This window comes from Malus sylvestris, chromosome 17, assembly GCF_916048215.2.
Source record: "Malus sylvestris chromosome 17, drMalSylv7.2, whole genome shotgun sequence".
Taxonomy (NCBI): Eukaryota; Viridiplantae; Streptophyta; class Magnoliopsida; order Rosales; family Rosaceae; genus Malus; species Malus sylvestris.
In genome coordinates this window covers 27,305,965-27,332,444 of record NC_062276.1, presented here as the reverse complement: position 1 = coordinate 27,332,444, position 26,480 = coordinate 27,305,965, and the positions used below count along the sequence as shown (strand labels likewise).

The 26,480-nt window shown below is 40.9% G+C and overlaps 4 protein-coding genes across 6 annotated transcripts in view; 2 read left to right on the top strand and 2 right to left on the bottom strand.

The window, feature by feature from the left end:
* Positions 1 to 155: 155 nt before the first annotated feature.
* On the top strand, positions 156 to 26,432 carry LOC126609965 (putative disease resistance protein RGA3). 2 transcript variants are annotated; one of them, XM_050277892.1, is made up of 4 exons: positions 156 to 727; positions 22,298 to 24,933; positions 25,592 to 25,720; positions 25,798 to 26,432. In XM_050277892.1, exons 1-2 carry the CDS (start codon positions 473 to 475, stop codon positions 24,848 to 24,850), a joined length of 2,808 nt encoding a protein of 935 aa, XP_050133849.1. In that variant the 5' UTR covers positions 156 to 472; the 3' UTR covers positions 24,851 to 24,933; positions 25,592 to 25,720; positions 25,798 to 26,432. The 2 variants fall into 2 exon arrangements, with proteins under 2 accessions (XP_050133849.1, XP_050133850.1); XM_050277893.1 differs by lacking the exon at positions 156 to 727 and having other exon boundaries at positions 21,981 to 24,933; positions 25,875 to 26,432.
* On the top strand, positions 1,413 to 2,966 carry LOC126609988 (uncharacterized). The gene is made up of 4 exons (XM_050277925.1): positions 1,413 to 1,741; positions 1,836 to 2,018; positions 2,533 to 2,676; positions 2,759 to 2,966. Exons 1-3 carry the CDS (start codon positions 1,441 to 1,443, stop codon positions 2,535 to 2,537), a joined length of 489 nt encoding a protein of 162 aa, XP_050133882.1. The 5' UTR covers positions 1,413 to 1,440; the 3' UTR covers positions 2,538 to 2,676; positions 2,759 to 2,966.
* LOC126609966 (probable disease resistance protein At5g63020) overlaps positions 2,686 to 26,480 on the bottom strand; it is a 28,394-nt gene continuing 4,599 nt past the window's right edge. The window contains exon 2 of one of the 2 annotated variants that reach the window (XM_050277896.1): positions 2,686 to 3,172. In XM_050277896.1, coding sequence (XP_050133853.1) covers positions 3,061 to 3,172 — 112 coding nt within the window. In that variant the 3' untranslated portion in view covers positions 2,686 to 3,060. Of the gene's footprint in view, positions 3,406 to 26,480 lie in introns of both variants that reach the window. The other variant, XM_050277895.1, reaches the window with a different exon arrangement.
* Positions 6,205 to 8,415, bottom strand: LOC126609985 (uncharacterized). The gene is made up of 2 exons (XM_050277922.1): positions 8,119 to 8,415; positions 6,205 to 7,682 (listed from the first exon to the last, which is right to left on the bottom strand). Exon 2 carries the CDS (start codon positions 6,933 to 6,935, stop codon positions 6,261 to 6,263), a length of 675 nt encoding a protein of 224 aa, XP_050133879.1. The 5' UTR covers positions 6,936 to 7,682; positions 8,119 to 8,415; the 3' UTR covers positions 6,205 to 6,260.

Below are 26,480 nucleotides of genomic sequence, written 5' to 3'. Positions count from 1 at the left end.
AATTTTTAAATAGAAAGTGGGTCCCATCTCATGCCACGTCAGCATTTAACAGAGGAATTGATAGACAAACTGATGAAATGTATGACATTGTAATAAATTCGAAAATAATGTATGACATTGAAATATTTTAAAGATGAGATATAAAACTGTGATTGAACCAATAATTAAAGTAATTTTTTGTAACTTACCCTAACTTTTAAGTATACAGTGAAATTGACGATGAATAAAATGGTGCAATTAAAAAAACTACAAGGTGTAATATGCGAAACTTTAAATCGCGAGCTCATTTGGTAATAATCTAAATCTTGCGGTGTAAAATGAGAAAACAGTATGGTTTGACAAAAATTAAAATAAATAAAGTTATCTCCTTCCCTCTCTCTCTCTCTCTCTCTCTCTCTCTCGCGCGCGCATAGTCGTTGCCTTCTCTTTTCATTTCGTAGCTGGTCAATTAGGCGCGGCATCAGCTCCCACAATGACCGAAGCCCTCGTGTCCGGGCTCACAGACCGACTAGTAGAAAAGGGAGACACCCAACCGGCCGCCGTCCTCCGTGAAATCCAACCGCTGCTGGAGGACGCAGAGCGGAGACAACTGAAAGAGGCCTTCGTCCGTAACTGGCTGTGCGAACTCAAAGACGCCGTCTCCGACATGGAGGACGTGTTGGACGAGTGGGACACCGCTCTTCTCAAAATCAAGATTAAAAAACTCCAGTTCGGCATCTCCGACGAGGTACGGTTCTGCATACTCAACTCCTTCCTTTGTTTCAGTCAAGTCCGCCGCGTCGGTCAACGCCGTCAAATGGCCGTTAAAATGAATGAACTGAGGGAGAGATTGAGTGCTATTGCGTCCGAGAGAGGCAAATACGGTTTTAATTTGTTGAATAAGTTGAACAACGTTGGAGAGATTGAACAAATTGAACAACCTGCGAGATTGGGAACTACGTCTTTGATTGAGGAATCTACCATTTATGGCCGAGACGAAGATAAGAAGGTTTTGATGAGCAGGTTATAAGTGTGTGAGAGCAGTGGAGACGGTACGAGGCGCAATGCCGATGTCCTCCCTGTTGTGGGGATGGGTGGGATGGGAAAGACCACTCTTGCTCAATTGGTGTATAACGACGACAGGGTCAGAACCCATTTTGATTTGCGAGTTTGGGTGTGCGTTTCGGACCCTTTCGATGTCACGAAGGTTGCCAAAGCCATTCTCGAAGCTATTCTTGGTCAGACCCAGAAGTTAGTTGAGCTGGATCTTTTAATAGAGCATATACATGAAGTTTCCTATTGCTGGGAAGAAGTTTCTTCTTGTTCTAGATGATGTATGGAACGAAGACTCCTCGAAATGGGAACTTCTGAGGCGGCCTTTGGATGCCGGCGGTGTAGGCAGTGCGGTCTTTCTTCCAGGACTTTGAAAAAGATCATAAAGGAAATATTATAAGATGCAAGATGCATGACTTAGTGCACGACTTTGCTCAATTTCTCACAAAATCTGAATGTTTTATCATGGATGTTGATGGTGTTGCAGAAAAATATAACCCAGTGATTGAAAAGATTCGTCATTCCACTTTCGTTCTAGCACCTGATGCTGCATTTCCTGTGTCAACTTGGAATGGAAAAAGTCTACGAACTCTCTTCATTTTGGGTTCCACAAACACCATCATAAATCCTGCTATATTCTTGCATCTATCAAGTCGTAGGACATTAGATTTGAGTGACTGCTGGTTCAAAGAACTACCAGAAGAAATTGGTGAGTTTATGCATTTGAGATATCTCAATTTATCTGGTAATGATGAGTTGGAAAGATAAACTTACGACATCTTCATATTGGTCTTTTAATCTAGAGAGATTGCCGATAGGAATTGCAAGACTTGCTTGTCTTCAAACGGTAGATATGTTTGTTGTAGCACGTTGTGACAAGAATGAAGCGTTACAGTTGGGAGATTTGGTTTTCCAAGACCATTGTATTGATGGGAATGGCAAGGAGTGGGATAAGATTTCCCACATTCCAAATATCAACAGTTCTGGTAACTTCCTATTCTGAAATGTTTTCCTTCTTACTTTCCTTCTTCCTGCCCGTGATCTACGCCTGCTTTATCCAATATTTTACTTGTAGTTCAACATTTTGCATCTGCTTTTCCATTTCCCCCTTATATCTCAGCAATATTTAGAATTTAGAGTTGCATCCTCGTGGAAATTCCACAGGAAAGTAATATTCAGAACGTTGACGGATGCTGTTAATTACAAAAGTCCTTTGTTTATTGTTGTTGATTACAGCAGTTGCCATTTCGCCAAAAGAGAGATTGCATCCATTTGTACGTTGATGTTTTATTTTCTCAGTTTTTTTGCATCATTTTTAATCTCTTCAGAGTTCAAGAAATGCCCAACTTTTTTTTGTTTTTTTCTTTCTTTTGGAGAGCTGTTTTTGTCAAAACAAGCTTACTTGTTTTTGTTTATTAGTTTCAGCGGGCTTCTTGTCCTCTATTTTGTATTATTGTGAGATTAATTATATTGGCAGAATTAGCAACTTCTCTTCCACAGATTAACTTGCAAGTTTTCATATCGCTAAATCTACTTGCTGTGAGGGGTCGGAGACTAGTTGCAAGGCAATATGAGATCATCGCCACCATCATCATCCTTATTATCGTTCCACGCAATTAAGATTGTTATTCAAAGCATAAAATGGTCAGCACCTTTACATCTGAAATCATATTGCTTTCTTCTTGGAATAAATAGAAGTAACTAAAAGTACAACCATGGATTGTAGTTACAAAGTGCAGATGATGCATATGGAACAAAAGAGTAGAGGAAAAGAAGCGACAGAGAAATCCGGACTCCCTGAACTCCGGCATCACAGCTAACACATTGATCATGTGATGCAGAGGTACTCAATGACAATGAATACAAGATTACATAACAACGAGCCTAAATACATGTGTAAAGTTGCACTTATGAAATGAAAATTACCATGAACATGGCTCCTGCATCATGCACCGCTTACTTGTATGGTCTGAAACAAGGGAGGAAAGCCCTCTCAACAGCTTCATTCTCCCAACCGAGCATATTCCACTATTCTTCTTCTCCAGTGATGACAAGATCACGTTTCGGGAGGTTGAGGGGAAGCTTCTTTAAATTTTGACAGCCACGGGCTTCGATTCTCTTCAGATACAGAAAGGGCAAGGTTTTGTCGCCGTATATGCTCCCCAACTGCGGTAGACTTACCAATATCAATTCATCAAGCTTTGAGAATTGATTCATCTCATCTACTTGGGCAATTTCACCCAATTTTTCAAGTCGGATTATTTCTGTCATGTTGGAGCATGAGCGTATGGATAATGTCTTGAGATTTGGAGCAAAGACGAGCCATGTCAAGTCCGACAAGTTGGGGCAATCATGTACATCCACAGCTTCAAGGTGTTTGAAGGAACTTTGGTTTAAAACATTTAAGTTGTACTCCAGACCACAACTGTTAATAGTAAGAGAATATGCACGTTTCGTACACGCCAAAGGTGATATATCAAGAAAGCTTAAACCGTCAAGGCATAGAAAACGAGTGCAGCTCAGTAGCTTGTTGGAGGTGAAAAACCTTTCGGAAATAAGATCAGTTTGTATGGTAAAGGTTAGCATATCCAAGTGCTTCAAACCTTGCAATTCACTTTCCAGGTACGCATTATCCCCTAGAATGCTTTTGCAAGTACCGCTATTATGTAGTCTCAAAACTCTGAGTTTCGAAAAGCTAGACAGTAAATTCTGCGGAATCACATCAAGTTCACTGGTATGCTCCAAGTTCATATATATTAGCTTCACCAATGCCTGTAACTCAATTGGAAGCGCTGCTATGCATATCTCTGAAAGATCAAGATATAGTAACGAAACCAATTTCGATATTCCTGATGGCAACTGGGCTAAATCCTTGTTCTTGGACAAGTCCAAAACTTGTAGGGTGGACATAGAATTGAAGAAATTTTCATCGACCATCTTCAGACGATTATTACTGAGAAACAAGGTATGTAGATTGGGGCATGAAGGTATTGTGTCAAGATTTTCAATGTCATTGGCCATCAATGACATTCTTTTCACACCCTCCCATTTTTCAACATTCGGTATTTCCTTCAAAAGCCTAAGGAGGTACAAGCAAAGGTGAAGGCTAAGAAGGAATGTTGTAAAGCCTTATACAAGGATATGACCGATGAAAATGGTGAAAGGTATAGAAAAGCGAAGCAAGAGGCGAAGAAAGCTGTGAGAGAAGCTAAGTTAGCGGCTTATGACGATATGTATAAGCGACTAGATACCAAAGAAGGAGAGTTGGATATCTATAAACTAGCTAGAGCAAGGGAAAAGAAGACAAGGGACCTAAACCAAGTGAGGTGCATCAAGGATGAGGATGGAAAGGTTCTTGCTACAGAGAACGCGGTTAAAGACAGATGGAAAGGTTATTTTCATAATCTTTTTAATGAAGGACATGAAAGGAGTGCTTCTTTAGGGGAGTTGAGTAACTCAGAAGAGTGTAGAAACTACTCTTTTTATCGTAGAATCCGGAAGGAAGAAGTGGTTGTAGCTTTGAAGAAGATGAAGCATAGAAAAGCAGTAGGCCCAGACGATATACCAATCGAAGTGTGGAAAGTTTTGGGAGAGACGGGTATAACATGGCTCACTGACCTTTTCAATAGGATTTTGAAAACGAAGAAGATGCCGAATGAGTGGCGAATGAGCACTTTGGTGCCTATCTACAAGAATAAGGGCGATGTACAAAATTGCATGAACTATAGGGTTATTAAGCTAATGAGTCATACAATGAAGCTCTGGGAGAGAGTCATTGAGCATAGATTGAGGCAAGAGACACGAGTGTCGGACAACCAATTCGGGTTCCTGCCAGGGCGCTCAACCATGGAGGCAATCTATCTCTTACGAAGATTGATGGAAAGATATAGAGATGGGAAAAATGATTTACACATGGTCTTTATAGATTTGGAAAAAGCGTATGATAGGGTCCCAAGAGACATTCTTTGGAGGATTTTAGAGAAGAAAGGAGTACGAGTAGCATATATCCAAGCTATACAGGATATGTATGAAGGAGCAAAGACTGCCGTAAGAACTCATGAAGGACAAACCGAAAGCTTTCCCATAACTGTAGGATTACATCAAGGCTCATCCTTAAGTCCTTATCTTTTTGCGTTGGTAATTGATGAGTTAACAGGACATATTCAAGGTGATATTCCTTGGTGTATGCTTTTCGCAGACGATATAGTGTTGATAGATGAAACTCAGGAAGGGGTATATGCAAAGCTTAACCTTTGGAGAGAAGTGTTGGAATCTAAAGGTCTTCGCCTTAGCCGATCAAAGACAGAATATATGGAGTGCAAGTTCAGTGCAAATGGAGGCCAAAACGAGTTAGGGGTGAGGATCGGAGATCAAGAAATACCAAAGAGCGACCGTTTTTGTTACCTAGGATCTATCTTGCAAAAGAACGGAGAATTAGATGGAGATCTCAACCATAAAATACAAGCTGGATGGATGAAGTGGAAGAGTGCATCCGGCGTGTTGTGTGACCGCCGTATGCCACTGAAGCTCAAGGGAAAATTATATAGGACGGCAATAAGGCCAGCAATGCTGTATGGCACAGAATGTTGGGCGGTGAAGCATCAACACGTACACAAAATGGGTGTAGCGGAGATGAGGATGCTTCGTTGGATGTGTGGGCACACGAGAAAGGATAAGATTAGGAATGAGGATATCCGAGGTAAAGTAGGAGTAGCCGAAATTGAAGGAAAGATGAGAGAAAATCGGTTACGGTGGTTTGGACATGTGCAAAGAAGGCTTACTGACGCTCCGATTAAAAGATGCGACTATGGGACAGAGGTTCAGGGCCGAAAGGGTAGAGGAAGACCTAGGAAAACTTTAGAAGAGACCCTAAGAAAAGACTTAGAGTACTTGGATCTAACGGAGGACATGACACAGGACAGAACACAATGGCGTTCTAAGATTCATATAGCCGATCCCACTCAGTGACTTGGATTTTCCAAGTCTCTAACCGAGAAGTTTTCCTCACTCGGGAAATTAAGGGAACACTACCTCAACCTATATGCTCTACTCACAAAGCTTCAACATACAAGCTTCAACAAAAGAAAATTCAAAGAACTTAGCGAAGAAGGCTTTGGTGTATTTAACACAATACGTTGAAATGAAGGAAAGCTTATTTATTGATATCCCCGATAAGTTACAAATATGTACATATACTTGAGTCAAAATAAACAAACAAGAGGGAGCCTTCACAAAGGTTGCTTAGGAGAAGTTTCAGCAGTCGGTAGAGCCCCAGAAAGAGAAGGCACCGGAAGGGGATGATTCGGAGCCTCAGTACTGGACAAAACCCTAGAAGGAGGAGGCATCAGAGGTTGATCATTTGGAGCTTCATTACGCGGTACAGCCCCAGAAGACGAAGGCAATAAATGCCTTTGGAACAAACCCACAAATCTCTGATGATCAAGTACAACCTGACCATCAGATTCCTTCATCTGGTCAAGCTTCCTCTTCATGTTTGTAGCATAGTCATGTGCGAGCCGGTGCAACTGTTTATTCTCATGCTTCAGCCCTCTAATCTCCTGTTTGAGACTCATCACTTCAGCCGCCAATGATTCAACTTGGCGGGTTCGAGCAAATAGGCGTTGGGCCATATTAGACACAGAACCTGCACACTGAACACTGAGAGCCAGAGAATCCTTAACAGCCAACTCATCAGACCGTTTGGAAAGTAGTCTGTTATCTTTGGGAGTGAGAAGGTTCCTGACCACTACCGCAGCGGTCATATCATTCTTCATCACGGAATCCCCAACGGTAAGAGGACCAGTAGGGGAGACGAATGATGTGCGCCATATGTTGTCTGGAGAAGGCGGGGCTGCCTCTTCAACAAGGTTCAAGTCAAAACGACGGTCGGAGGGGCCAAACATTTTCGAAGGTGTTGAAGAGAGAAGAGGTCGGACAAATCAAGATCTTAGAAGTGCAAGAATGGAGCTTCTACTGGTGGATATTCAAGTGTGCTTTGGAACTTAATGTCAGCCCCTATAAAAATCTGCACTCGACGAAGCTTCAGAAATCGAAGAGGCGCCTGCTCAGAAATCGAAGTGGCGTTTGCTTTCTCAAAAGCTGGGCTGCTCAGAGACCACGAGGGTCGATCTCAGAAATCGAAGAGGCGTTTGCTTTCTCAAAAGCTGGGCTGCTCAAAGACCACGAAGGCCGATCTCAGAAATCGAAGAGGCTTGCTTTCTCAAAAGCTGGGCTGCTCAGAGACCACGAGGGCCGATCTCAGAAATCGAAGAGGCACCTACTTTTCCAGCCTTGTCAGCACCTGTCACACGCACACTCAGCTTTGCGGAAATTATGGGCATTCTGTCGAAGATTTCTGGCGAAGTAGAAAGCACATGAATCGTACTGTTCAATCACCCACTTCCCACACGCAACAGTAGCTCATGGGTACCACAGATAACTTTGCCAAAGTTCTCTGACAAAGTTGAGACACGTGAAGCTTGCAGCTCTCACTACATCGCTCTGACCAAGAAGGGTAAAAGAATTGCAAAGAAATGACACTAATAAAGTTTAGACACATAAATTTTGAAGGTCTAGCTACCATATTATTACCCACAAGGGTAAAGGAACAGTACCACTGCTGGATAATTGGAAAGTCCCGGTGTGTCAACCTCTGTGCTTCGTGGCAATGTAGACTAGCAAACATGCCCATCCTTTACTCACATTCGAGAAAACACTCCCAACAAGATTGCTTGCTCCAAAATCGAAGAGGCACCGCCCTCCGAATCTCGAGAGCCAGACTCCCAACATGATTACTTTCTCAAAAATCGAAGAGAGGGTAAAGGAACAGTACCACTGCTGGATAATTGGAAAGTCCCTGTGTGTCAACCTTTGTGCTTCGTGGCAAGGTAGACTAGCAAACATGCCCAACCTTTACTCACATTCGAGAAAACACTCCCAACAAGATTGCTTGCTCCAAAATCGAAGAGGCACCGCCCTCCGAATCTCGAGAGCCAGACTCCCAACATGATTACTTTCTCAAAAATCGAAGAGAGGGTAAAGGAACAGTACCACTGCTGGATAATTGGAAAGTCCCTGTGTGTCAACCTCTGTGCTTCGTGGCAAGGTAGACCAGCAAACATGCCCAACCTTTACTCACATTTGAGAAAACACTCCCAACAAGATTGCTTGCTCCAAAATCGAAGAGGCACCGTCCTCCGAATCTCGAGAGCCAGACTCCCAACATGATTACTTTCTCAAAAATCGAAGAGACACCGCTCTCCGAATCTCGAGAGCCAGACCCCCAGCAGGATTGCTTTCTCAAAAATCGAAGAGGCATCGTTCTCCGAATCTCGAGAGCCAGATCCCCGACAAGATTGCTTGTTCGAAAACCGAAGAGGCACCACTTTCCTAACTTCAAGAGCTGGATCTCCTTGGATAAAGCTTGTCTGTAATCTTCACATGCAACATCAGCTTTCCAGATACCACAGACCACTTTTTCAAAGTGCTCTGACAGAGTTAAAACATGTGAAGCTGGCAGCTCCCACTACTGTGCTATGACCAAGCAAGGTAAAGGAATAACATTATTACTTGATGTTAGGGAGACTCCTATATATGTCGACCTCTATCCCTAACGGACAGGCAGACTTGCAAAAATGCTCAACCCTTTCTCTTATCTGAGAGGGCACTCCCAACGAAGCCTTTCGAAATATTCAGCTTTCTTTCCCCCCGATAATACCTCTGTAAACAAGCTATACTAGAGCAAGAATATCTCATATCATCAGGGTTAAAAGCAAGAGTATCCTATATCATGCTTTTTCCCTGTCTTTTCCTTTGGCCTTGTTCTTACCTGCAAGACAAGGAGAAAGAGAGCAATCAGTCAGCACTTGGAATCAAGCTTCCAGCCAGGAACTGACTGCCTGGAACCCCTTACCTGATTACTTACCTGGCATTGCTCTCGAGTACTCATCTTCAACATCTTATGCTTCCAGGGAAGATACCGCATCTGCCTGAGGAACAGATAGGGCAAGTGAGAAGGATACAAGGAAGCATGTGGAGACAAGCGTAACAGCACATGTGCCGATACATCCACTACTCTGTCAAAAGCAAAAGTATCCCATATCAGCAGGGTCGAACATACTCTAGATTTGATGGACTTGTTTTGACCCTCAAATTCTTCAGTCGGCCTTATACTCTGGAGGAAACCAGAAAACCCTCCAACCCAGTTCAAGAATAAGCCTGTAGAAAGTTACTTCTTCAAAAGCAAAAGTATCCCATATCATCTATTTTCATTTTTCTTCTCTTTATCCTTCATGCTGCCTGCAAGATAGGGAGAATGTGAACAATCAGCCGGAGCTCTGATTGCTTACCTTGTCTGTCACCTCTTTCAGCAGATCCCCTAGCTCGGCGACTTGGGGGACTCCTACTACATGGTTTGTATCGCGCTTGACCAAGCATGAAACTACAAGTAAGCTTCAAGTGAAATTGATACATTACCTTGTGCATCTTCACCAGTTACAGATACCACCCCTGGATGGAGGAATAGTACTTCCAGAGAAGATGCCACATCTACCTATGAGACAGATAAGGCAAGTCAAGACGATACCACACTCCGGTACTTAGAAGTTTCGTGGCTACGAGATCATTCTCCTACAATATTTCCTAATGTCATTTGTACTAAATCATTCACTTGTACTCACTAAAGGAGAGCTTGAACCTATGTACTTGTGTAAACCCTTCACAATTAATGAGAACTCCTCTATTCCGTGGACGTAGCCAATCTGGGTGAACCACGTACATCTTGTGTTTGCTTTCCTATCGCTATCCATTTATATACTTATCCACACAAATGACCGGAGCATTCTAGTGAAGATCACAAAAAGTGACCGTTTTTGCTACCTAGGATCTATCTTGCAAGAGAACGGAGAATTAGATGGAGATCTCAACCATAGAATACAAGCTGGATGGATGAAGTGTAAGAGTGTATCCGGCGTGCTGTGTGACCGTCGTAGGCCACTGAAGCTCAAGGGAAAATTTATAGGACGGCAATAAGGCCAGCGATGTTGTATGGCACAGAATGTTGGGCGGTGAAGCATCAACACGTACACAAAATGGGTGTAGCGGAGATGAGGATGCTTCGTGGGATGTATGGGCACACGAGAAAGGATAAGATTGGGAATGAGGATATCCGAGGTAAAGTAGGAGTAGCCAAAATTGAAGGAAATATGAGAGAAAATCGGTTCCGGTGGTTTGGACATGTGCAAAGAAGGCCTACTGACGCTCCGGTTCGAAAATATGACTACGAGACAGAGGTTCAGGGCCGAAGGGGTAGAGGAAGACCTAGGAAAACTTTGGAAGAGATCCTAAGAAAAGACTTGAGTACTTGGATCTAACGGAGGACATGACACAAAACCGAGCGCAATGGCGTTCTAGGATTCATATAGCCGACCCCACTTAATGGGAAAAGACTTTGTTGTTGTTGTTGTTGTTGTTGGTATTTCCTTCAAAAGATGGCCAGCTTGAACCATAAAATTGTCTCTTGTTTCTTCGAGTTCACAAGCTAACCACAGTGCCATATCACGTACCACATCATGCATTTTTACATGGCTTCTTATATCTTCCAACAGACAAGAACGAACAAGAGTACCGATGATAGTGTAACCCTTGTTTAGAGCTCCATCTACATCAGCATACTCTTTCAATATTTCCTCACCCATCCATTTGTATATCAACTCAACTCATCTTTATGAATAGCAAAATCTTCCGGAAATAGCGCACAATACAAGAAACAAGCCTTGACTACGCCGCTAAATAAATTGTCGTAGCTAAGCTTAAGAAGATGGAGAACTTCTTTTTCCATACCTTCAAATTTTGAAGCCGATGTCCTCAAAACATCAATTGCATCTTTCCATTCTCTTGCTGTCTTCTTGCAAGACATTTCCCTGCCAATTATTTTCAGAGCAAGAGGCAAACCGGCGCACTTTCTTGCCACAGTCTTAGCCAGGACAGGGATTTCGGGATCAAGAGAAAGCACATCTTCCGCGTCGTTAACATTCTTCCTAAACAATTCCCATGCTTCTTCCTCCTCCAAACACTTGACTCTTTTCTTGCGACCACCCATTTTGCTGCACACTTCCTCGACGTGAGTAGTGAATATCAGTTTCGACCAATTTGTTTCACCGGGGAATGGAATTCCAACCCTCCTCAGATCTACCTGCTCCCACACATCGTCCAAAAGCAACACAAACTTCTGTCTCCACAATGCCCTGAGGATCTCCGCAGCTTTTTGCTGCTCCTCTTTGTTCTTCCATTTGTCACTGAAAATCCCGATTTTCCTCCCAATCTCGTTCTGAATTTTGTCAATCCTGTGATTTTTTGAAATCTGAATCCGGATTATGACATCGAAATCATTCGGGCTGTTGATGTACTTGTTGTAGATCTCATCAAGTAGTGTAGTCTTCCCCACCCCTCCCATTCCGTACAACCCAACAATTCCCACTTCTGGCTCCTCAAGTTGCTTCCATAGCTCAACAATCATGAACTCCATCCCCACAGTCTGCTCCGTCTGTCGCATCTCCGGTAGCGGTGGAGCCACCCCGGCCACCTCATCGAAAGTCCTTCCCTTCAAAGCATTGACTTCCCTCAACTTCTCGGTCACTTTTTTCCCGTATTCGTAGCTTGAATTTCAGCTACTCGAGCAGCACCCTCCTGCACATAACTTCTGAAGCTCCTGATCTTTGTCTCTCAACAATTCGACGACTTCCACTTGGATTTCTTCAACCCTCGACATCCACCTATGGACTTGGTCTAACCTCCTCCGTTCTTGTGCCTCGGCCCAGTTGACTTTGTCCTCGACGTCGTTCTTGAGCGCTTTCAATTCTCCCAACTCGTCTGTGAGAGATTTGAGATTTTCTTCCATGAAACAAAGGTAGGATGCTCGTCCGAAGGTGCAGTCCAGGCAGCAATTGATGAGGGCGTCGCATTGCACTTGCAGAGTGACTGAGCAGCAATTCCCCATCTTTGCGGCAAGAGAGGATCAATTCAGAAAGAAAAGGAAGAAATATTCTCAAAAGAATTGTATAAATGAAACCAACATCAACCGCAGCAGCACCAGTTTCTCGTCTTCACCAGTTGACTCCAACAGCATGTTACAGTGAACGGACGAGTTGCTTCTAAATCTAAGCATTCTATGTTTTCAATTATTAGGGGTATATTAGTATTTTTATATTAACTTTTGGATATAATTATCATAACTTTACAAGAGTGATTATAATTTAATGTTGGGTTCAAATTTTGGTTATTTTTCTAAGTTTTTCCACTATTTTTAGTTGAACATCAGAGGGCCTAATGAACAAAATTACAAAATAATAAGAATATTATTAAATACAAAAAATACAAAAAATGGCTATAAAATTCAAAGAGACTACATTGTGACTAACTTCTTCTCAACTAAATAACAAGCATGTTATTTATAATAAACCAACATCAACCCTAAAAGGTAAGAAACCAACCCTACAAGCACAACCATCACAAATAAAAGAAAATTTTCCCAGGACATAAGAGCACGAAAATATTCCTCATAAGCAAGTCACAAATAATGTTGCAAATAGTAATATTTATCGTGGGTTTGCGAACCCAAAAGAAGGAATAAAGTTTCAGCGCAAAACTGAAACTCCTACAGCGCGTCGCACTTGTGGCTCGTTTATTAATCCGTAATCAAAATTAGGGGAATTGAATTGAGACAAAATTAAATTGATGCAGAATTGGATTGGGGAGGAATCATAATCAGATTCCTATGAAAGGTGTTTACTAAATTGTCAGGAAACAGAATAGAAACGGTGTTGGTTTCATATAAGTTGTTTACCAATTCACTTTTGAATCGGAATCAAAACCATTTGATTCTAAACTACCATTGGTCTAAATGAATTATTTTATGTGATCATTAGTAAAATTTAATTTTCATACAATCTTAACTCATAAATGATTGAATTTTCTATCTTTTTATAAACTAATTTTTTAACCTTTTTTTTTACACCTTTTCAAACCTAATTTTTTTATACCCATCCCATAATTTCCCAAGCCAGGGGTCCAAGTTTTCTACCTTTTGAAACCTAATTTATCACGTCTTTTCTCTTCTCCCTTGTATCTTTCGTCAGTCCTCACTAGCCTTTACCGCCACCACTCTCTCCCTCCCTTTCCTCCATTTTATTTTCTGTGGATCCTTCATCATCATTTCATGCGCATCCATTGATCTCTCTCAGGCGTAGCACCTCCATCCCCACACGACCACGATACCACAACCAAAGAACAACCAGCTCACTACGATATCTGAAGACACCCTAGGATTCTTAAGATTGGTTCACTGGGGCACGGCGGGGATGTGAAAGGGAGGCAGGCAGAGAGGTCTGGGCTTGTTGATTTGAATGGCAGATTTGGAGTTTTTAGGAATTCGATGGGGTTATAATGGGTAGAAAATTGTATTCCGGATTCCTCCTTTGTCCTGGAATTCAAATGATACCTCATACTCAGGATTTCAATTCCTTCAAAATAAAAAATTTAATTCCTATCATTTGAGTGGTCCCCACCCATTTTGATTCTTCCAAATTTTAGTAAACACAAGAATAACCAGTAATCGGAATCACACTCTGACTTTTGATTCCGATTACGAACACATAAATACGCCCTTAATTCTCTCCCTTGACCACTTCCTTTTCCCCGCTATTTCGATTGAAAAAAGAAATATGAAGTTCTGCTCGCCCTAATTAGAATTCAATTGAAGATTCTGGAGTTTAATTGAAGATTCTGGAGTAGAATCAAAATTCTTATAAGCAGATTCTGGCGTACAATTCAAATTTTTGTAAGCCACTGCAACCATCTTCGTTAGTTTAAGTTCTTATCATTAAATAAAACTGACCCGTGAGACCCATGTGTCCATTATAGACATTGTTTATGAAACTGAACACCATTTTATGAAAATGCACTATTTATGAAACTGAACGGTACTACACTATTTCTTGATCCAATTTCATAAATAGTGTATATTTCTTGGTCCACTTTCATAAATAGTGTTTAGTTCTTGGTCATGTTTCATAAATAGTGCCTAGTTATTGGGTCCAGTTTCATAAATAATGTATAGTTATTCGTACAGTTTCATAAATAATATCTCTTTCTTGGTCTGGTTTCATAAATAGTGTCTAGTTATTGGTCAATTTCATAAATAGTGCCTAGTTCTTGGTCATGGTTCATAAATATTGTTTGGTTCTTAGTCCATTTTTTTAAATAGTGTATAGTTCAGTTTCTTAAATAGTTTTCACCTATTGATTTAGTTTTCGAAATAGTATAATTCTTATTTTCGTTTCATAAATAGTATCTACTTATTGGTTCAATTTCAAAAATAGTGTCTACTTATTGGTATATTTCATGAATAATGTCTACTTATTGGTCAAGTTTTATAAGTAGTGTTTAACTTGGTTCAATTTCATAAGGTTTGAAACTTAGACCCTTTTTGGTTTTGTAAGAGCATCCATTGCGCCGAAAACGATGAACCAAGAAGCGATCATTTAGATCAAAACCTTGAGAAGATTATGTTCTCAGCAATTACATTTAAAAAGCTGTTTTCAATTACCAAATTCAAATTTCCTCACATTTTTTACATACCTTCAATAATAAATGTAGCTCTCCATTCAATTTCTTGAGCTTGGGTCTCATCTTGGAGAAATTTTTCTTTGTGACTATAACACAAGTGGTACACCATGTGTTATTATATAAGTACTGAGAAATTTTATTTTTTATATTACTAATTTTTTAACACAAGAATCTCACAACTTATATAAAGACACGTGGTCTACCACCCCGTATTCCGGGCATCTTGACTACTATTGAAAAACAACACCATAAAAATAAAACTGAAGAATGTAATTCAATTTGAATTTTTTTTTCCTAAGCAAAAAACTATTAACGTACCTTACAATGGGAGAACAAAGTGGAGAGTGAATTTTTTTTGGGGGAACGGGGGACGTGCCCAGCCCAAGTTGGGTGTTTCATGTTTTTTTATTTTATTTATTTTTTTGTTCTTATTATTAAATAAAATTAGTGAATAATTTTTTATTAAAATTAAAAATTTGAAGTTATTTTCATTATTATTTTTTATATATAGAGATATTACAAAATATAGCATTCAATAGTGGGGAACAAAAGTTCTTAACGGTTGAAAACCTTTGGAGTTTGGAGACATAAGCTACTATTTTACTCATATACACAATGTAATAACATTTACTTTGGTTTGAAACTTTCTCACCCACCATTCGTTTCTTCTTCTCCTTTCAATATGTTGGCATCCACACATTTATATTTTATAACAAAAAGATTTCAATAATTAGGGGTCTCTGAGGCGTGAGGGGGTGGGGGAGCCTGAGTGAGGAGGGTCACAAAGGTGTTTGATTTTCACCATCATACAAGTCTTCCTTATTTACAGGATATGAAAAGTTTAAAGAATACTTTTAGAGAAAGTATTTTTGGTTCCAAAAATACTTGAAGTGTATTCTTTTTCAAGATTAATTTGCATTTTACTAAAGATTAGTATAAAAAATATTTTCTCTAAAAATATATTTAGTCACCACTTAATACTATGGCCTAGTGGTGTTCATTTTCACTTGTAAGAGACAGATATTAGGTTCGATTCTCGCTAAAGGCGAATTTGAACCACATCATTGCTAGCCTATTATGAGGCTAAGCTCACCACCTCCCCTTTAGCGTAAATAATATCATTTATTAAAAAAAATGGTGTTTTTAGTCATTTAAAAGCACTTTTCAAATGAGTCATAAGTATTATAGTAATTCAACTTCAAAATTTGCACTCACTAACACTCTGTTTTGATGGAGAAATTTTAAATTACTAAGGAATTTTAAAATGATGGAAATTCAAATGACGAAATTTTATTGTCTAGAATTGGTGAATTTTCTTGTTTAGTTAACCTAAAAGAATAATGAAATTTGAATACAGAATTTGTTACAAGTGCTCACTCATATATGTAACAGCCCGTCCTGAAAATTTACGGAACGAATTGGCATTTTTGTAATTTCACTAAGTTTGGGTTTTTATTTAAAAATTGTTTTTGGATCTTAATGTGTGTGCCTGTGGGGCCCACTTGCTTTTGGTTTGTCTCCCCCCCCGGCCCAACCTCCCTTCCTTTCTCTTTGTCTCTTTCTGTCTCTCACTCTCTCGAACCTCACTCTCCCCATCCCTCTCCCTTGTTGCATCCCTCTCCCCCGAACTCTCTCTTTTAGCTCTCACCCCTCTGTGCACCGTTGCACCACTTACACCACTATCATTCGGCCCTTCCTGCATCCTTTAAACCCAACGAAGAAGCACGAACCTTTCGAACCCAGACCTTCCCCAGCTTCCCGGCGATAACGATCGTGATCGTTGCAAGCGATCACAGCCATTTCTGACCACCTATTATTCACGAGTGAGGTAGTTTCGACTTCCTCGTCTTGTTATCTTCTTTGTGGGTCTAAATTTAGAGTACAATAGTGAAAGATTCGAGCTCCACCGGAGCTCGGGAATTTCCCGGCCAAAGTTCGGCCTTCTCCCTAGTAAAACCAGGCCGAGACCCAAACAAAAACCTTGGGGCAATTATGTGCTTAGGGGCAATTATTTGTGGCGTTTCCGTCTTCGCTAGTTTGCATGGTTTTTCGACGGCAAAGTATCTGTGAGTGGACCCTTTCTAAAATGCATGTTTTAATAGTAGAAATGCATACATAAAAACATGATTGAATGATTACGTTTTATGAGATATTATGCTTACTGAGAATATTTTGGAATATCATATATTTTATTGAACTGTTGTTCTTTGTAGTATATATGATGGATGACTATATACTATTGTTGACCCTAAAAGAACTACCAAGCCTACGTGGCGCGCAAGCCGAATAATTAATAAGCTAACTAGGTGTAACACCCCACACCTCCATTTTATTTAAAAAATAGTTTTGGTTCTTATTTGGTGAGCCTAAGGGGCCCACCCCCCTGATTTTGTTCCCCTGAGCCATTATCTCTCTCAGTTCACTCTTCTCTCTCCCTCTCATTCTTCCCTTTCCCGTATACTTCTATCCCTCTCTTCACAGTGACCACACACTCACACCCACAACTGCATCTGCTCGAGGACATCATCATCATCGTCAAACCTTGCCTTTGTCTCTTTCTCCCGTCACAACGAGATCGGCGAACCCAGGGAAATGAACCTCTGGCGAGTTTTCCTAAATTTTCCGTTTGGGTAAACTTTAGATCTCCTTTTAATCGTTGTTGATGATGCATGCATGATGTTTAATGGGTTTCATCTTGTTTTTATCAAGGTTTTAGGAATGAAATCGGCGCGGGGAGAGTTCACTCATCTTCGGCGAACCATGACCGTTGAGGAGGTTTTCCGATCACCTCTAGTCATTCTACGGCAAACCCAAGGTATAGAAATATTCCTCTTACCTTCCTCTACGTTTTGGTACCTAGATAGGAGCCTAAGTCATGTGTTCACTGTCGGCCGGAGCTGTAGAAGCTCTGGTGTCCTTCTTCGGTGAGCATTAGGCCTTTAGGCTGTTCTCAAAAGGCCACGGGCCTTAAGCCCATTTTGCTTAAGCCTAAAACCTTAGCCCGCATTCTTTTTAATTTTTCTTAAATTGTTTTAAGACCCAAAAGGCATTCGGGCCGTTTCATTTAGGGCCTGTGGCGCGTTGACCCAACCCAAAACCTTTTTAGATTTATTTATGTGTTTGTTTTAAAATTAAGGCCCTTGGGCCATTTTAATTAGAGCATTAGGCCCGTGTATTTAGAACCCATGCATTTAAGGCCTTCAGCCCCCTTTCCCAAACCCAATTTCCTAAAACCCATTAACCTTAAATCTAAATCCAAACCCTTAGAGCAAGTCCACCGGAGGATTTTTTGCCCAGCACCCAGCCAAAAAAATAGGCCAGGACCCAGTGAATCCCCTCCAACCGACCCAATTGACTGGCACCCAAACCATGCCAGTCTCTAGCCCAACCCATTTTTGACTGACCAAGGGACTGGCCTGTTTGCTTTTTTGCACTGGCGCGTGGCCTTCACGCTCGCGTGGGCGCGAGTAGGAGACAAGAAATCAGGCGGCGGGGCCCGCGCGCAGGCGCACTCAGACCACAACCCGGGCTCGGCGACGTGGCCCACTTGCAGCCGTTGGATTTTCAACGGTAAAAAAAATTGAATTTCACTTTTAAACTGGACCGTCCGATCACAGATCAACGGTCCACGTTTTTCCCCTAAAAAATTAAGAATTTCACTTTTAAAAAATACATAAACTTTTTAATAAATTTATATATTATTATTATTATTTTATTTTTTATAAATTCAGAAATTAAAAATAAAATTATTATTTTATAATAAAAAGTAATATTTTAATAAAATGGACTAGACAATTTTTTGTTAGGGGTGGAGATGCTTTGGCCTATTACTGTTCACTTGAGTGAATAAATGCGCTGGGTGCTGGCACAAAGTCCTTAGGGGTGGACTTGCTCTTAGGGCCCAATCGGCCCAACCCAAATTCAAGCCTAGTCTGACCTTTGACCGTTGACTCGGTCAACGGTCAGCGTTGACTTTGACCAGTTAACGGTCAACGTTGACTTTTAGGGTTGACTTTTCAGGATTTCGTCCGAGACCTCTCCTAGGCTAATTTCGACGTCATGGACCCGTTTTTGAAGTTCATTTTCCCAAATTCAATCATTTGAGTAGAGTTTGATTAAATGTACCCTTTATGTGAATATGTGCGATTATTAGCGGTGATTCCACTATTCCTTTTTGGTACAGCTTTGCACCATCGGTGTATGGTGAGTGGACCCTTTCTAAAATTTGCATAATTTTATAGTTTATTTTCATAAATGAAATGCATGCCTTACGAGTTTATGAACTGATTTTATGTTGAGCATGTTTATTGAAATGTTGATTATCGTCTCGTTATTTTGTAAGGAATTAATTGTTGGCCTATATTGAGCTATATTTTAATATATCGTATTTTCTATAAAAACCATGAACTGGTAGACCATATGATGGATGACGATAGAATGCTAGAACATGTTTTAGAAACCCCTCTTTATAGTATAGACGATGGATGACTTTATACTATGAAGTGGTTATTTATGAGAGGCGTAACTATTTGTGCGTACCTAGTGGACACTATGCCTAGGGGCGAGGATCTGGTGTTGGCAAATAGGCCGGGAGAAATAATCCCTAGCTACGGGCTGAGGGACACGAAGCAGACATTGGGCCGAGAGTTGGTAATCTCTGGCTACGGGCGCAGAGACCACGGTGCTGGCATAGGGCCGGGAGTTATTTTTATTCAGTGATCTTACTGGCAGCACACCTCGTTTACGAGACGATCTGTGAGACGATTGATATTTTGATTTCCGCTATATGTCTTTTGAGATGTTTTTGGCATGCTAGGATTTTCAGTAAAACTATAACGTAATATGCTAGTAGTTTTCTTTATATAAACTTGGGGGTTAGTACGTTGATAACTGTTTTATTATTATTGTATGTATATAAACTTGGTCCACTCACCCTTGTTTTGCGCCCCCTTTTAGGATTTAGAATCGAGGCATACGATCCCGACGTCCACGCTTTCGCATTGGTATATTCGAGTCCTCTCGGTGTAGGACCCACATCCTTTTATTTATTCAAATTTTTATTAATTCTTTTAGAGCTCTAGTTAGTTGTATGCTATGAACACGTTCCTAAATTATTAACTCATTGTATTTAAATTCATAACCCTTATTTACTTCTTATTCTTAGCTTTTGTATCAATTAATGGCTCTCGTCACCCTCGGGTGTCGGCCAACACGTGTCTATCCTGGTATTTGGGGAATATCAGGGTCGGGGCGTGTCACTACGTCCTTCAGTTGTGTGCGGGGCGTGCCAACTCGTCCGCCAAGTTCGGCCGGGGAGTAAAATATGTTGATGTGGCGTTGGGCGTGACACGCCCCAACCTAAATATCTTAATGACACCGGGTGACACGTGCGGGCCGACACTCAGGAGTGACGAAAGCCCTAAGTGTAGGAATAAACTCGAATGGCAAGGAACAAATAGGAATATGTAAGAACATGCAAATTCAAATTCATATAACAAGCGGAAATAATATGAAAATATGAATGCTAAATGACACAGTGATGATGCAAACATCCCATAAATGAAATAGGAAAATCAACAAATACAAGTCCGAAGTAAGGATACAATACGTCCAGAGCATTCCACTAAGTAGAGTACGAAAGAAAGGTGAGCGTCAAATTACAAGAGTCAAGAAGAGCCATACATAGATGAAAGTAAGTAGAGTCATTGGTATGGAAAAGCCTCGAAGCTCAGGTCGTACTCTTCGTTTTTATGTCCTGAAGGGGGTGTAAAAACAAAAAAAAGGGCGAGTGGACCATAATTTATAATAATATTGATAGTACAAAAACCAATTTATTTACCACGCGAGCATATACCCGGCATAAGATGGATTAACTGTTAGCTTAATCCTTGGTAAAATGGAAAACAATTCCGCCATGATATCCAAACCCAGCACCCATGTCAGATGATTTCACAAAAATAATTTCAAAACAAATAAACACGTCCCTGTCACTTGCCAACAAGGGCATAAATGTCAATTCACATACTCGGGGAGAAATTACAAAAAAAATTAGGGACAAGTCATCACACGTGGAGCCAAGGAGACTCACCCTACATGCGAGGCCAAGGGACCCACAATCATCGTGCAGGGACAAGAGAAACCACCCATCACGTGGCAGTACGTACGGGCCCACTCATTGGCTCTGATACCATGTAGAATTATCGTAGAGACGGGACTCGTCACACATGGAGCCAAGAGGACTCACCCTACATGCGAGGCCAAGGGGACCCACCATCATCGTGCGGGGCCAAGAGAAACCACCCATCACGTGGCAGTACGTACATGCTCGCTCTTTGGCTCTGATACCATGTAGAATTATCGTAGAGACGGGTCTCGTCACATGAGGAGCCAAGAGGACTCACACTACATGCGAGGCCAAGGGACCCACCATCATCGTGTAGGGCCAAGAGAAACCACCCATCACATGGCAGTACGTACAGGCCTGCTCCTTGACTCTGATACCATGTAGAATTATCGTAGAGACAGGCCTAAGGCCAACTTCCAACAACACCAGTACTGTCCCCAACTTGGTAATTACCACCTGCACATCATGTGTGAGGTTTTATCACAAAAAGTCTCAATGTTAGTTAGAATGGAGTTAGGATATTTAAACTATTACTTTTCTTTTTCTACGGCCGATGTGGGATTCAACAGAACACATCCCATGTAAGTACACGAACACTATTTGGTGACTTAGTACTACGATTTACTAGAATTATTCTTAATTTGTAAGTGAAAGATCTTATATTTAAATTTCGTAGATAGCGATTTTGAGATCAATTTGTGGCCAGTTATATAAAAATATTCGAGAGTGTCAAAAGTAGAAGGGAGTGTAGACTCCCCCTTTATTTAATAAAGGGAAACACAAGTGAAAAAAATGTTAATTGCATTCTACATCACAAGGTTTAAATCATCATCCAGGGCAATTTCGACAATAATTATTTTGTGATTGAAATGTGTTCACGCTTTTCAACGTCAATACTCCAAATTATTGTCACATAGGGATTAAATTGGTGCAAGGCGTGCTTCAAATGTGAATGCAATTTATATCACGTCAACACTTAACTTCTAAGACGGTGTCAACACTTAACTTCTAAGACGGTGACAGAGGAATAAAATGGTGCAATTCAAAAAACTATATGGTGTAATATGCAAAACTTTAAATCTCGCGCTCATTATTTAATAATCCAAACCTTGTTGCCAAAAATAAAAATAAAAACAATATCGTTTGACAAAAATTAAAATAAATACAGCAATCTCTCTCTCTCTCTCTCTCTCTCTCTCTTCTCTTGCCTTCTGCTCTTTTCATTTCGTACCTGGTCAATTAGGCGTGTCATCAGCTCCCACCATGGCCGAAGCCCTCGTGTCCGGGCTCACAGACCGACTTGTAGAGAAGGAAGGCACCCAACTGGCCGCCGTCCTCCGTGAAATCCAACCGCTGCTGGAGGACGCAGAGCGGAGACAACTGAAAGAGGCCTTCGTCCGCAACTGGCTGTGCGACCTCAAAGACGCCGTCTGCGACTTGGAGGACGTGTTGGACGAGTGGGATACCGCTCTTCTCAAAATCAAGATTCAAAAACTCCAGTTCGGAATCTCCGGCAAGGTACGGTTTTGCATACTCAACTCCTTCCTTTGTTTCTGTCAAGTCCGCCGCGTCGGTCAACGCCGTCAGATCGCCGTTAAATTGAATGAACTGAGGGAGAGGTTGAGTGCTATTGCATCCGATAGTGGCAAATACGGTTTTAATTCGTTGAATAAGTTGAACAACGTTGGAGAGATTGAACAAATTAAACAACCTGCGAGATTGGGAACTACTTCTTTGATTGAGGAATCTGCCATTTATGGCCGAGATGAAGATAAGAAGGTTTTGATGAGCAGGTTAGTGTCTGAGAGCAGTGAAGACGGTATGAGGCGCAATGTCGATGTCATCCCTGTTGTGGGGATGGGTGGGATGGGAAAGACCACTCTTGCTCAATTGGTGTATAACGACGACAGGGTCAGAACCCATTTTGATTTGCGAATTTGGGTGTGCGTTTCGCACCCTTTCGATGTCACGAAGGTTGCCAAAGCGATTCTCGAAGCTATTCTTGGTCAGACCCAGAAGTTGGTTGAGCTGGATCTTTTAATAGAGCATATACATGAAGCTATTGCTGGGAAGAAGTTTCTTCTTGTTCTAGATGATGTATGGGATGAAGACTCCTCGAAATGGGAACTTCTGAGGCGGCCTTTGGATGCCGGTGGTGTAGGCAGTAGAATTTTGGTGACCACAAGAAATAAGAGTGTTGCTCGGATGATGAGTGCAACTGGTATGATTACTCTGGGGACATTGCCCGAGGATGATTCTTGGTTGATATTTAGCCAGATAGCATTTCTTGGAAGGGATAAGAGTGAGAGCAAGCAACTAGAAGAAATTGGTAGGGAAATTGTAAGAAAGTGTCATGGTGTGCCTCTTGCTGCAAAGACCATGGGAGCTCTCATGCGCTTTAAAGATACTAGACGAGAGTGGGAATATGTTTTGCACAGTCTGATGTGGGAACGGAAAGATGTCAACACACCAGTTTTTGATGTACTCGTGCTGAGCTATTGTAATTTGTCCCCTGCACTAAGACGTTGTTTCTCATATTGTGCGGTTTTTCCAAAAGATTACATGATTGAAAGAGATAATTTGATTAAATTGTGGATGTCACAAGGTTATCTTCATTTCGACAGAAATAAAGAAAAGGAAATATTAGGTCGAGAATACTTTATGGATTTAGTAACGCGGTCTCTCTTCCAAGTTTTTGAAAAAGATCATCAAGGAGATATTATAAGATGCAAGATGCATGACATAGTGCATGACTTTGCTCAATTTCTCACAAAATCTGAATGCTTTATCGGTGTTGCAGAGGAATATAACCTAGTGACTGAAAAGATTCGTCATTGTACTTTCGTTCGAGCACCTGATGCTGCATTTCCTGTTTCTACTTGGAATGGAAATAGTCTACGAACTCTCCTCATTTTGGGTTCCACAAACACCGCCATAAATCCTGCTATATTCTCACATCTATCAAGTCTTAGGACATTAGATTTGAGTGACTGCTGGTTCAAAGAACTACCAGAAGAGATTGGTGAGTTTATGCATTTGAGGTATCTCAATTTATCTGGTAATGATGAGTTGGAAAGCTTGCCTGAGAAACTCTGTGATTTATCTAATTTGCAAACCTTGTTGATCAAAGATTGTATGCGACTTCGCAGACTCCCAGAAGCGATGGGGAAGCTAGTAAGCTTACGACATCTTCATATTGATTGGTCTTTTAATCTAGAGAGATTGCCGAAAGGAATTGCAAGACTTACTTCTCTTCAAACGCTAGATATGTTTGTTGTAGCACGTTGTGACAAGAATGAAGCGTTACAGTTGGGAGATTTGAAAAAGTTAAACAAACTTGAAGGTTACATTCGGATATGCAAGTGTGGCAATATAGAAAACGTGGGGGAGGCTGAGAAAGCAGAACTTATGTATAGCAAGCTCCTTGTTAATGTGAAGCTAGATTTTGATTGGAGTGGAGAGCGGAGGCTTGAAGATGAAATAATACTGGAATGCTTACAGCCACATTCAAATTTAGAAGCCTTAGAGATACGGAAGTACAGAGGCACCACCATTTCTCCGGATTGGATGATGTCCTTAACTAATTTGAGAAGGCTTGTCTTGTATTCCTGCCAATACTCTGAGGCTTTGCCTCCTCTGGGAAAACTTCCATCCCTTGAATCACTTGAAATATGTCTTATGAAAAGTGTGAAAAATGTGGGGCTTGAGTTTTTGGGCATAGGAACTGATGGTGCAGAAATATCATCATTTGTTTCATTCCCAAAATTAAGTGAACTTCGGTTTTGTTCCTTGGGAAAGTGGAAAGTGTGGGAAGGGAGCGTAAGGTCTATGGAAGAAGATATTTCGTGTAGAATAATGCCATGTCTTCTTTCCTTAGAGATTAACTCCTGCTTTTGTTTAGACGTGCTGCCAAACTTCCTGAAAAAGACACCACTACAGAATCTGACGATCACTGACTCTAAAGTTCTCCAAGACCATTGCATTGTGGGGACTGGCAAGGAGTGGGATACGATTTCCCACATTCCAAATATCAAGATTAATTTTGAAAGCGTTCAAAGAGACGACCTCTGAGTTCACCAGCCTGTGAAGAGTATGAAGCTGAATAACTCTTGGTTCAACAAATGTGGCTCAACTAATCTCATCTAACAGTTCTGGTAACTTTCTATTCTGAAATCTTTTCCTTCTTCCTGCCCGTGATCTACTCCTGCTCTATCCAATATTTTACTTGTAGTTCAACATTTTGCATCTCCTTTTACATTTTCCCCTTATATTTCAGTACTATTTAGAATTTAGAGTTGCATCCTCGTAGAAATTCCACAGGAAAGTAATACTCAGAATGTTGACGGATGCTGTTAATTACAAAAGTCCTTTGTTTATTGTTGTTGATTACAGCAGTTGCCATTTCGCCAAAAGAGTGATTGCATTCATTTGTACGTTGATGTTTTATTTTCTCAGTTTTTTGCATCATTTTTAATCTCTTCAGTGTTCAAGAAATGCCCAACTTTTTTTTTTCTTTTGGAGAGCTGTTTTTGTCAAAACAAACTTACTTCTTTTTGTTTCTTAGTTTCTAGCTTTGGTATTCAGCGGACTTCTTGTGCTCTATTTTGTATTATTGTGAGATTAATTATATTGTTTCTCTAAAAAGCAAAATAGAAATGGATCTGTTATATATCTAGTACGTCCATGGATCATTAATGCTCTACAGAATTTTGAAAACACCGTCTGTAGTTTGAAGTATGAACTTGGATTATGGTCTTGGTGGCCAAACATTCTCCAAATTAGAAACTCATTTATTAATGATGTATTGTATAGGCAGCCGAACTAGAAATTGAAGCATATCCAGGACTGGATGAACTCACGTCAAAGATCAGTACACTAAACTTGGAGCGTGCACGTTGTTTGAAAAGCAGACTTGTTTCCTTGACTTGGAGAGTTCAGAAGGTGGTGTATATTTCTTTTTTACTATTTTGGAAATAATAATTCTACTGAAATATAAATGTGGAGCACGCTACCTGCAGGAGGATTTTACAATTGTTCAACCATCGAGAAAGGCATTCTTAGCAGGTCTAACATCTACATCTTCATACGACAGCAGGTGATGAACTGGCTGTCAGTCCCCTGTCAAGACTGAAATGGTGGGAAAGATGTTACGAATACATCAGACGTCCTCCTCCAAGGAACTTGAGTACTGTTTCCTGTTTCGTCTCCTGCATTCTTCCTTCAATGCAAAGTGCACTTTCAATTGTGTAAGTTTGTAACTGCACTTTAAGCCTTTAGCAACTATTGAGATTTCAAGACATTGCTTCAGTTCATTGTTTTGTCGCTGAATCTGTTTTGTTTTGGAACGATTTGAACTGATTATCGATCTCTGGTTTGGTAGTTTTAGATTTTGAGGGTTGGAAAAAGTGAAATTTCGATTTTGGACGAGGAGTTTTGGTCGTGAAGAGTATTTGGTTTTTTTTCAATCATTCACTGCCGAACAAGAGGTCGCACTTGGTGCGATGGCAAGTGCCTTCGTCCATGAGCGGTAGGTCTCGGGTTCGAGACTTGGGAGCAGCCTCTCCATAAATGGGGGTAAGGCTAGCCGACATTCACCTCTCCCAGACCCTACGTAAAGCGGGAGCCTTGTGCACTGGGTACGACCTTTATTCACTGCCGAACAACTCCCTTGTTAATTTTGGTTTGTCGAACAAGCTGCCAA